Genomic DNA, 12,109 nt, shown 5'->3' on the forward strand with positions numbered 1-12,109 from the left:
ACTGTCTGTGTCTAACTCCTGCTTGGGGAAGCTCTGTAACCCCTTTGGTCAGGGCTGGGCTATTTTTTGTGATCACTCTGCACGCTCACACTGGCTCCTTGAGCGTGCTCTGGGTGCGGCAGGATCACCCGCCTGCCTGGGCTCGCATGTGCTTGCCCCAGACCAGGGGGCTAATCACGACCTCGCATATTCATCTGGCCCCCCTGGCCAGTGAGCTCCCTGGCACTGGTCAGTTTAGCGTCTTCTATTGTGTGTTTTCCCCGTTTTTGGCTCTTTGGGTGCGTTGCTTGCCCTTGCCATGTGGGGACTAAGGAAATGGGAGGAAGTCAGCTCCTGGACTCTGGTTAATCTTGTCTCCGGTCTCTCCTCCAGGTTCTCTGGGCAGCTCTCTGACCCCTTCAGCCAGGGATCTACTAATTTTGTGGGCCGCTCCACCATCGCGGGCCCGGCGGGTCAATTTATGCCTGCCCTTGCCACTCTGTGCACTCCCTCTCAGACCGTATGGGTGCCAATCTGTGGGAGTCCTTGCCGGCCGGTGCAAGCATTCACCAGCCCACCTCAATGTTTTTTAAAGCTCCCAGATGATTCTAAAATACAGTCAAAGTTAAAATCACTGCCTGATGGAAGAGGCAAACGATAAACAAATGAAATGAAATAAACACATAACTCCAAAATGGGCTAACACTCTAAAGGAGAAATGAAGAGGCCAGGAAAGTGTGCAGTGACAAAGGAGAAGGGAGGTTGTCATGTGGTCTGCATGACCTTTGCAAAATCTAAGGAGAAATAGTTCTTTAGTAAGAAAGTGGAGAGGACAGCATTGGGCATAAAGATATGGAGAGGAGGCAGGTCAGAGTTTGGCATATTCAAGTGATTGCCTGGGATAATGGTGAAAGGCAAAGGCAAGCAGAGTGTTGGGCACTTCAGGACATCCTGGCGGGGACACATGGAAATCTGTGTCATCCAGGAGAGAAGAGGGAACTGTAGGTAAGTCTTTGGGAACCACATCATGGAATCTGACTTCATGAAAAGCTCAAGCTAAGGTCAGAGAAGAGGCCCAAGTCCACAGCTGAAGAACCCAATGTTTATGGAGGAGGTCAAGGAAGAAGAACCAGAGAGGGCAGCTGCCAAGGAGCTGTCAGAGGAATAAGAGGGAGAAAAGAAGAGGGTGTGATGTGATGGAAATCAAGAGTACACATTCCCTCACAAGTTAGTCCAAGTGCAAAGTAGGCAGATTGGTGATATTAAATCACTTGCATTAAAAAGGGAAAATAATAACCATAGCTCAGTTTAAGGACCCCTTTGGGGCAGTGGTACCTTTGGAAGACATGGCCTTACTGCACCAAGATGGCCTTTCCATTGGTTCCTAGGCAGCAGGGACTGACAACTGAGGTGAGAGAGGAACTTTCTCACCCTTGCCCCTAAGGAGTGTCAGTTTGCTTGACAAAATGTGAATGCAGAGCAGATGCAGCCTTCTCAGGACTGATTTCTTGCCATGTCACACCCATCACTTAGTTAAAAAAAGCAGATCAGTGAACACAGATGTGGAGAAAAAAATTAGTAGGGAAAAGAGGAAAGGACAAGCCACATTTCTTTGTTTTTGTTTTTGTTTTTAAGAGGGGATTTAAGCCATTGTTGATATTGACAGATGAAAGCTTGTTACTTGGCCAGACTTTAGACAGCTGAATTCAACTTAGTTTTTGCTTCCCATTTCTGCAAATCACTGTAGCAAAAGGGAAGAGAAAGGGTAGCCTCCATGTTGCTTGGAGGCTACCTAAATAACTAAAGAAATATCAGGGCTCACACAGCTGCATCATCCCTGGGATGGCTCCTAAACTTGTTGAGTGGGGAGCTTGGACTGCTTCAAAGACTACATGGAAGTTTTTCCAGGAACAATTTGCAAGAATTATTTTGAGTTTGGCAATGCTCCCACTACCCCTGGAAGTAGCTTGTACCCAGGAGCCCTGAAAATGTGAAATGCTCACTTAATAAGTGTTGCTGTGTTCTACATGAAGTTCTTGCCTTTCTACACTTCCTCCAAAATAGTGCACAAACCAACCTCGAGAGGTGGGTTTGGTCTTATTTTGCACATGCTGTCAGACCTTGTGATCTAAGAAATGTCTGCTTCATTTGAATGTTAATTTATCTTGCAGGAAAGGCTTCAATTAGTCTAGAAATATGCAAAAAGTAATGGAAGTTTTGATTGGTTGATTATGCAAGATCTCCTTGGAAAATATTGAAATAATCATTAAAAAATCATTAAAAGTGCTGAACTATATTTAAGTACCCATTATGTACTTCTACCTCTGGTCAGTTGTAATATCTGCCTTTGAAAAATCATTCCAGTTTCTTAAAAATTATTTCATTCAGAGAATAAGAAATATGACCCTATTCTAATCATTACTTCCTAGAGTATCTCTTGGAAAACTAATTTTCAGATACTTTCCCCTTATTCTAAAAATAATTCATAGCTATTTTATTGGTTTCTAAGAGATCAGTCTTGGTATTAGAATCATTGTTAGATATGGTCTATATAGTCTAACTGTATGTATTATATAGAGTCAAGTGACATGGTACTGCTACTTCTAAAATTGTAATCTGCTGGCCTTGTAAGTTGGCTCAACACACAACTGTTCAAGCCTCTACTACTGATTTTTAAATTACAATAATGATCTCTCTTGTATTTGGCTTTACTGGGATTTCTGTAAGAATTAAGAGATAGAGGAGGGTATAGGGGGGATAATGGAAAGGAGACTTGACTTGGGTGATAACCACACAATACAGTATACAGATGATGTGTTGTGGAATTTTGCCCCTGAAACCTTATATAATTTTGTTAACCAGTGTCACCACAATAAATTCAATAAAAATGAAAAAACAATTAAATGAGTTAGTCTATAAAAATGCTTTGTAATTATAAAGTAGAATGTTCTGATAGAACAAATAGAGGAATTAAAAGAAGGAGCAATGTAACTACCAGATATTTTTATGACTTTTACAAGTGCCATTCAAATGCAAAATATTCTTATTAGTATTCACATTATGGAAATAACATAATAAGATCCATTTTTATTGAAACTATACTTTGATATATATATATAAAAAATATATATGTAAATGCATGCTTAACAATGCACAGTTTGAACATACATCCTACATTGCTTAATTAGGAGATGTGTTTTCTATGCCTCTAATGGCTGTCATGGGGCTTTGGTTAAAATAATCTGTGCTTTTATTTTTCTTTCTGTAAAATGGAAATAATAGTACATACTCTACCTTCCTCATAAAGGTAATGGGGAAATAAAATGAGAATTTCAACTTTACAGAGGTTATCTAAGAAGTAGAGAGTGAAAACCTTAAACCAACAATTACAATGCAATGATAATTAATGTTCAGGACAATAGCTTCAGTGTTAAAGGACTTCAAAACTTCCCAGATTGATTAAATTATATTTTCCTCATTCATGAATGAATGCCTATATCACAAACCCTATCTCAGCAGTAGAACACAGTAGACATTTTCTGAACCACTGCAGAGCATAAACTCTTATAAACTCTGTTTAATCCTGAGTTAATTTTAGTATATTGTAATATTTTGAAAATATATAGGTACTATTATTTAAATAGTAAAAAAAAAAAAAAAAAGAAAGAAAGAAAGAAAAAAAAGAAATGGAATGGCAGTATTCTAACCCAGGTCATCTGACACCAGAGTCCATGCTATGAAATTACGGAGCTGTGGTGTCCAGTATGGTAGCTGCTAGCCACATGTGTGTATCAATCACATGAAATGTGGCTAGTCAGAACTGAGATGTGCTTTAAGTGTAAAATACACGATGAGTTTTGAAAACTTAGTACCAAATTATGTAAAATATTAATAAATACTGGGTTTAATAAAATATATTATTAAAATTAAAAGAAAAATGTTTAAAAAGAACTGGCTCATTCAGAGTGTAACAGCCTCTGAATAACAGCCTCTGGGACAATAACATCATGTCCCAGTTGTCATTTAGGTCTCTTGTAAGACACATTTATTCTTTGTGCATCTTGGAGTAAGAAGATATGCTCCAGGGGTCCCACAAATACTCACTGGTTTGGTTATTTGTATGAGTCAACATAAAGTCAAGACGTAGTACAGCAAAGCACACAGTGTGGGCACAGCAGGAAAATGACACGCACATGCAAAGGCTAGAGAAATCAGGTGCAGGATTCCTGGGTCTTTCTTTGGGAAAGATCACCAGGATGCATTCTCCCAGTTATGGACCATAGAAATAAGAGAAAAATGCCTCCACATAGAAAGTCCATCTGAGTCTTAAGATCCATTGTTCTTTGTTTTTATATCTTTTTTTTATTTTTCAATTACAGTTGACATATAGTATTATATTAGTTTCAGGCGTACAACATAGTGATTTGACATTTATATACCTTACAAAAGTGATCACCTCAATAAGACTAGCACCCACCTGACACCATACATAGTTATTACAATATTATTAGCTACATTCCCTATGCTGTGTTTTACACCCCCATGACTATTCTGTAACTACCAATCTGTACTTCTCAATTCCTTCACATTTTATACTCAATTCCCCAACCCCCTCCCATCAGTCAACCATCAAAATGTTTTTTTTTTTTTGTATCTATGAGTCTGTTTCTGGTTTTTTTGTTCACGTATTCTGTTTTTTTGTTCAATTAATTGCCATTTTATTGTTCTTAAATGGGTCTGGTCAGGTAGCTACATGACAAACCATGGTTTAGATTCCAAACTAAATACTGAGTATACATCACAAATCTTTTTTCACATTAAACAGTGCTGACAGCTGAGTGTCCTGCCACTGTGCCTCAGGTATACAGAATAATACCATTGGCCAGTGATCACTTGAGAATCCCAGAACTTGAACAAGGGTCAATGCCCTGGCTTCAGGAGTCCTCAGAGATAAGCAATAAGTGAGTAAAACAACCTGCTGCATTAGCACTTTCCTCTCAATATGGAACAAGAATAATATCCTTAAAGACAAACTCTTATGTCGCAGTTTCTAATATCAGATCTTGATGGTATAGGCAGAAGAGACAGGTTGACCTTTTCATGGTTGCAGCCTATGTTCTTTGGATAGACCAGGCAAAGCTGGAGTGCTCATGCTTACAATCAGTTTTTTCCTCTGCCCATGTCCTCTCCTGGAGCAATGTGCTGACTGAAATGTCTTCACATGTGCAGTGGTGGCTTCAGCGTTCACAGATACAAATAATTTGCCATCATGTGATAATGTCCAACCAGTATCCATAACTCCCTCAGGTTTCAAGAAGATTTCTTTTCCATTGATGTTTCTTCTTCCTTCTTCTACATTTATCTCTAGTAGAGGTTTTATTTCTTCAATTGGGCAGTAATTATCAAAATATAAAGTTCATCTTTATATTTGGCATATAGGGAGAAATTGGCAAGGAAAGCAAGGAGAAGTCCAAGTTCTTGGGGCTCTGATGATGCTCAAATTCTGGTCATTCTGAAAGCTGGGACAGTGTTTGGAGAAGTCATGTATCTGAAAGACACCTCATAAATTTCAAAATCTGTCATCATAAAAGAAAAATCATAGGTCATAATATTAGTAAAGTTCCTGCTCCAATTTATTAAAGGTTTGATTGTGCTGAGAGTATTGGTAAAACAAGGATTTTCACATTCCTGTTTATTCCTTCCCTTCCCCGAAAGAACTGACTCAGTCAGCTTTTTAGTCCTAAGACTTAGGTCATTCTCATAAGGTAGGTGCTCAATACACATTGAATGAAGGAATGAATGAATAGCGAAAGGAAGCTGAGAGAGTTGTTGGATTGTTAGAAGACTTCAATGCCAGGCTAAGTCAGTAATGTTGAGTAGGTGAGTGATAATGATGACAGCTGTAGAAACAAGTTGCCTGAGTCCAACTTTTAGTCCATCACTTGCTGGATTTGTCCCTCTGTTACATGACCTCTCTGTTCCTCTGTTTCCTCATCTTAATGTTATAATAATAATAGTGCATGATTCAGAAGATTGACAGATGAATTATTAGAAGAGTGTTCAGCATCTATTAAGAGCTCAATAACTATTAACTATTGTTATTATTATTTACTATTTACCAGAAGAAGTTCCTCCTGCAAGTAAGACATCAAGAGTAAGAAAACAACAAATTTAAGCATTTTTCAGGCTAGACAATTCCTTATGCATTACTGTATTTTTAAACTTACTCTTTTATTCATCTAATATATACACTGAGTGCCTGGTACATACCAGGTTGCCAGGTATTGCTCTAAAATCTGGAATATACTCTAAAAACAGTAAATAAAATGTTGCCCCTCACAGAGCTTATAGTCATGTGGGGGAAACTAACAACAAATAAACAACCGGACAAGATAAATTCACATTGTAATAACTGCAGTTTTGTTAAAAATTTCAGTATGGCCAAGTCCAATGAACATGAGGCTGCACCAAGATGAGGCCAAAGAGGTGAGCAAGGATCAGATGATCCAGGGAAGGAATTTATATTTTATTCTAATTACAAATGGTTGCCAGTGGAGGATTGCAGACAAGAGAACAATGCAACTGGAATTTTGCAGACAAGACCCCCACCAGCTCCACGGAGAAGAGACAGTAGAGAATAAAAGAATAAAACAGAGAATAAAACAAAGAATAAAACAAGAATAAAACAAAGAAGGTCAGCGGAGGTCAGCCACAGGGGCTCAAGTGAAGGTTGTGGCTTTGGAGTGAAGAGTGTGCTGTCAGACAGTAGTTAGCACGTTCATGTCACAGTTGAGGAAACTGTAACTCCAGGCATCATGATCTTGCAAATGCTAACATAGCAAACCAGGTGAAGGGACAATGTTACAGTCTGAGTTTCAAGTTTTATGGATCAGAGTACACTGATCTTCCCCCATACCACAGAAGAGAAGCCTTTGTCCACCTCTAATTTCATAGCTGCTAAGATGTTATGTTCAGTTTCCAGAGATATGAAGAATTTTGGAAGATTTCATACTAGCATAATTAGGGTTTTCTTAGAATGTTGAAGCACATTATTTCTTTGTTGACAATATGCTTGCTTTTTTAAATTTTTTTTCCTTGCTTAAAGCTGGATGGCCACAGCTGTGAGGGTCCTCATGCTATGGGCCAGCTGTAGAAATACTTCTCAGAAGGTCTAAGATCTGAGGCCTTTACCTATTTTCTATTCTTTCCTTACATGGAGTCCTTGCAAAAGTGATTTAATGTTTTAGTGACTTAATAATCATTGTAATCTTCAAGGTCACAAAGCATGCAACCGTCTAATATGAAACATTGCAGAAATTAACTAGCTGCCTTCTCCCAAGTGTTGACTACTGCCTGATGAATAAAGCTTTATAAATACGTGTACATTAATTGCTGATATTATCATCATGACAGGAAGAAATACTCTAGGAATAGAATCTAGGAGCTGAAGAGTTGCAATTGAAAGGAATCTTAGGCTACTGACAACAGCTTCCCAAACAAATCTCTTCTTTCCCATTTGGGTTCTAAGGCCAAATTAAAACCAGTAGACCAGACACACTCTAAACTTGCTCAATAGTCTGGTTCATTCAAGCAGAAGGGAGCTTTTTGCCTTGATTCTCTTTATGGCTGTGGTTGAGGAAATACAGGGTGCATCTGCCTACTCCCAGTTGCCACATGCTCCAAGGGCCACTTATTTATGCCAGCAATGCAGGCATACCTGCTGATACCTAGACATGGGAATGATTTAGTAATAATGTTCACTACTCAAAAATGCTGTGACCTTTGTTAAAATGAGGTAAATTCAACAGTTTCATGTGGCTTTTTAAAAAGGGTTCTTTTTTCTTAGGAAAAAATAAATGAAAGAACTGAGGGATTTTGAGGACATTACATGTTAATCCAAAAATGCATAGTCCTGACTAAAATATAGATGTATAGTCTGTTGTAGAGAATGTAGACTAAATTTCCAATTAACATCTGCAGAGTATAGATGGCCTCGAGGTGGCTCTGACTCTACTCTTTTCCTCACAAACATCTAGTGACCAGGCTTATTCACTCATATGTTTAACCATTTCCTAGCATTCCTCTATATCTGTCAAAACCTCACCATTCTTGAAATGCATCAGAATGTTTACCCTTGGTATTGCTGTCATGATTTCAACACTATTCCCCACTGGTTTTGTCTGTCTTTGGAATGTCCTCCCTTGAAAAATATATACTCACGCTTAAACATTCAACTCAGAGGTCATCTCTGAAGCCATCTGACCATCCCTAACACAACCAATTAGTTCCTTTTCTATGTTCCCATTGTATTATCTTCATGATTTTAACACAATAGTTCCCCTTATTTATAATTATTTTGTTCAGGTGGATCTTCCCAATAGACTGAGATATTAAAATGACAACTTTCCATTTTTATGTGCCACCAGCAGATGCCAAAACTGTACAAGTGTTGGCTTTTATGTATATCTGGATTCCATTCAAAAAGGATTTGTAGAGATCCAAGGTGTGAAGGATTAAGTGGAAGCTACACTAACCTCCTCCCAGGACCAACCTGGAATTACAGCTAAATTATAAAGAAATCATCCTGAATAACCAGTTGAACACTAGCTGGAGAGAAGCCTTATAAACAAGGACAGGCAGAAGAGACCATTTTACCACAATGAGACTGCTATGGAGTAGAGAGGAGATATAAGAGAACTGCTTAGGCTCCCATAGTGGGTAGCTGAAGTCCTGGAGGGGTATTTCAGTGGCAGGAGGTGCCCACTGAGAAGTGTGGGGTCTAAACCCCAAGCTGGACTCTCCAGCCTACAGCACCAGAGCCAGAAAGGAGCCCAGATAACATCCAGTGGTGAAAAGCAGCAGAGTTTCTCTCTGCCAGGGAGGGACAGCTGAAGATGCAGAGAGCCTCTTAAAGGGTGAACATACAAAATTCTGTTTGCAGCCACTTACCCTGGGCTCTGGCAGAGGGAGAGCAGAGTGGAGTAAAGACACTTGAGGAGAGTGGGAGTTGGTGGCTCTCTGGGGAGAGAACTCAAGGAACAACAGCCAGGTTCCTGTGCTGAGTCATTCCCCATAGTTCAGGAGCCATCTTTCTCAGACAGAGAACTCTTCTCCAAGTGGCATCAATAGCTGTGCCCAAAAGAATTACTCTGCCCCACCCTGTGGTGCTTAAGCAGGGTTGTTGATTAAAGCTTAAGGCTACAGCATTAATTAGTGTAACAGCTAAAGCAGAAAATACAAAGAAATAGCCAAGATGGGAAGACAAAGAAACAGATCCCAAAAGAAACAAGAGAACTCTACAGAAAAAGAACTAGGTGAAATGGAAGCAAGCAACTATTCAGATAGAGAGTTTATATTAATGATTATAAAGATACTAAACATTAAAAAAAAAGACAGAGAACCATAAAAAAGGACCCATCAGAAATAAAGAAAGCAATATCTGAGATAAATAATACACTGAAAGGAAGGACAGAATCAGTATTTTGGAATATAAGGTAGAAGAAAACTCCCAGGCAGAGCAGCAAAAAGAAAAAAGAGTTTAAAAATAAGAACAGGGTTTAAAAACCATTTTGGACAACATGAAGCATAACAACATCTGCATGATGGGAATAACAAAAGGAGAAGTGAACAAGCAAGAGATCAAGAACTTATTTGAAGAAACAATGACCAAAAACTCCCCTAGTCTGGTGAAAGGAAAAGATTCACAATTCTAGGAAGCTCACAGAGTCCCAGACAAGTTGGTCCCAAAGAGGTCTACATCAAGACACATCATAATTAAAATGACAAGGCTTAAAGACAAGTAGAGAATTCTAAAAACTTCTACACAAAAGCAGGTAGTTACCTACAAGGAAGCACCAATTAGACTGTCATCTGATTACTCACCAGAAGCATGTCAGGCAAGAAGAATGTGTCGTGAAATATTCAAGGTGATGAAAAGCAAGGACCTACAACCAAGAATGCTTTACCCAGCAAGTTTATCAATTAAAATCAAGGAAATATAAGGAGCTTCCCAGACAACAAAAAGCTAAAGGAGATTGTTAATGCCATACCAGTAGTACTGTAACAAATGTTAAAGGGCTTGCTTTAAGAAGAAAAAGAAAAAAAAGATTAATGAAAAAAATACAGAGGAAAACAGTGTAACAACAAAATGGCACTACATACATATCTATAAATATTCACCTTAAATGTAAATGGCTTAAATGGTCCAACCAAAAGACAAAGGGTAGCCGAATGGATAAGAAAACAAAACTCATATATATGTTGCCTCCAAGATCCCCATCGCAAGTAGAAAGATACACACAAACTAAAAATGAAGTAGAAAAAGATATTCCATGCAAGGAGAAAGGAAAAAAAGCTGGGGTATCAGTATTTATATCCAACAAAATAAAATTTACAATCAAGGCTATAGTAAGAGACAAAGAACACTACATAATGATAAAGGGACAATCCAAAAATAGGATATCACCCTAGAAAACATTTATGTACCAAACATAGGAGCACCTAAATATGTGAAGCAAATTTTGGTGGGCATACAGGGACAGATCAACAGAAACAGTCATAGCTGGGGGATTTTAACACCCCATTGACTTCAATAGATACATCTTCAAGATGGAAAATCAACAGACAGCAGCCTTAAATGAGCAATAGACAAATGGATTTAATTAATATTTTCAGCACATTTCATCCCCAAGAAGCAGAATATACATATTTTTTAAGTGCACATGGAACGTTTTCTAAAATACACCACAAGTTAGGACACAAAACAAATCTCAATAAATTTAAGAAGACTGAAACCATATCAAGCATCTTCTCTGACCACAATGCTATGAAACTAGAAATTAATCATAGGAAGGACACTGAAAAGCATGCAGAGATGTGGAAGCTAAACAACATGTTATTAAACAATTAAACAATAAATGCGTCAATGATGGCATCAAGGAGGAAAGTAAAGGACACCGTGAAACAAATGAAAATTGGGACACAACAATTCAAAATCAGTGGGACACTGGGAAGGCAATCATAAGAGGGAAACTTATGGCATTAGAAGCCTATCTCAAAAAGAAGAGGCGGGAGAGAGAGAGAGGAAGAAAGAAAGAAAAGAAAGAAAAAGAAAGAAAGAAAGGAAGAAAGAAAGAAAGGAAGAAAGGAAGAAAGGAAGAAAGAAAGAAAGAAAGAAAGAAAGAAAGAAAGAAAGAAAGAAAGAAAGAAAGAAAGAAAGAAAGAAAGAAAGAAAGAAAGAAAGAAAGAAAGAAAGAAAGAAAGAAAGAAAGAAAGAAAGAAAAAGAAAGGAGGGAGGGAAAGAAGGACAGGAAGGAAGGAAGAAGGGAAGGAAGGAGGGAGGGAGGGAGGGTGAAAAGGAAGGAAGGAAGAAAGAAAGGAAAAAGGGAAGGAAGGAGGGAAAGAAGGAAGGGCTCAAATAAACAATATAACTTCACACTGAAAGGAACTTGAAAAAGAACAACAAAGCCCAAAGTGAGTAGAGGGAAGGAAATAATAAAGATTAGAGCAGAAATAAGTAGAATAGAGTCTAAAAAGATACAAAAGATCAAAGAATCCAAGAGCTAGACCTTTAAGGATAAACAAGATTGACAAACCTGTAATTGCACCCATCAAGAATAAAAGAGAAAGGACCAAAATAAGTAAAACCAGAAATGAAAGAGGAGAAATAACAACTGACACCAAAGAAATACAAAGAGTTGTAAGAAAATATGAACAACTATATGTCAACAAACTGGACAACGTGAACAAAATGCATAAATTTATAGAAACATACAATCTTCCAAAACTAAATCAGGAAGAATCAGAGAATCTGAATAGACAGATTATACCTAATGAAATTGAAGCAGTAGTCAAAAAAACTCCCAAAAAACAGAAGCCCTGGACCAGCTGGCTTCACAGGTCGATTTTGCCAAACATTGCAAGAACTAACACTTCTCCTTCTCAAACTATTTCATAAAATTCAAGAGTAGGGAAGGCTCCCAAACTCATTCTACAAGGCCAGCATTATCCTAATGTCAAAACCGAATAAAGATACTATAAAGAAAGAAAATTATAAGACAATATCTTTGATTAACATAGATACTAAAATCCTCAGCAAAATATTAGCAAACCAAATACAGCAATGCATCAG

The 12,109-nt window shown here is 38.1% G+C and overlaps 1 protein-coding gene across 1 annotated transcript in view; it reads left to right on the plus strand.

The window, feature by feature from the left end:
• The window catches only part of CNGB3 (cyclic nucleotide gated channel subunit beta 3), a 150,589-nt gene that overhangs the window by 86,487 nt on the left and 51,993 nt on the right, over positions 1–12,109 (plus strand). The window contains 3 exon segments of the mRNA XM_054595285.1: positions 2,264–2,280; positions 5,434–5,457; positions 5,460–5,523. Coding sequence (XP_054451260.1) covers positions 2,264–2,280; positions 5,434–5,457; positions 5,460–5,523 — 105 coding nt within the window.

This window comes from Pteronotus mesoamericanus, unplaced genomic scaffold (genome assembly GCF_021234165.1).
Source record: "Pteronotus mesoamericanus isolate MK-2021 breed Mesoamerican mustached bat unplaced genomic scaffold, CSHL_Meso_final scaffold_54, whole genome shotgun sequence".
In the NCBI taxonomy this organism is placed as follows: domain Eukaryota; kingdom Metazoa; phylum Chordata; class Mammalia; order Chiroptera; family Mormoopidae; genus Pteronotus; species Pteronotus mesoamericanus.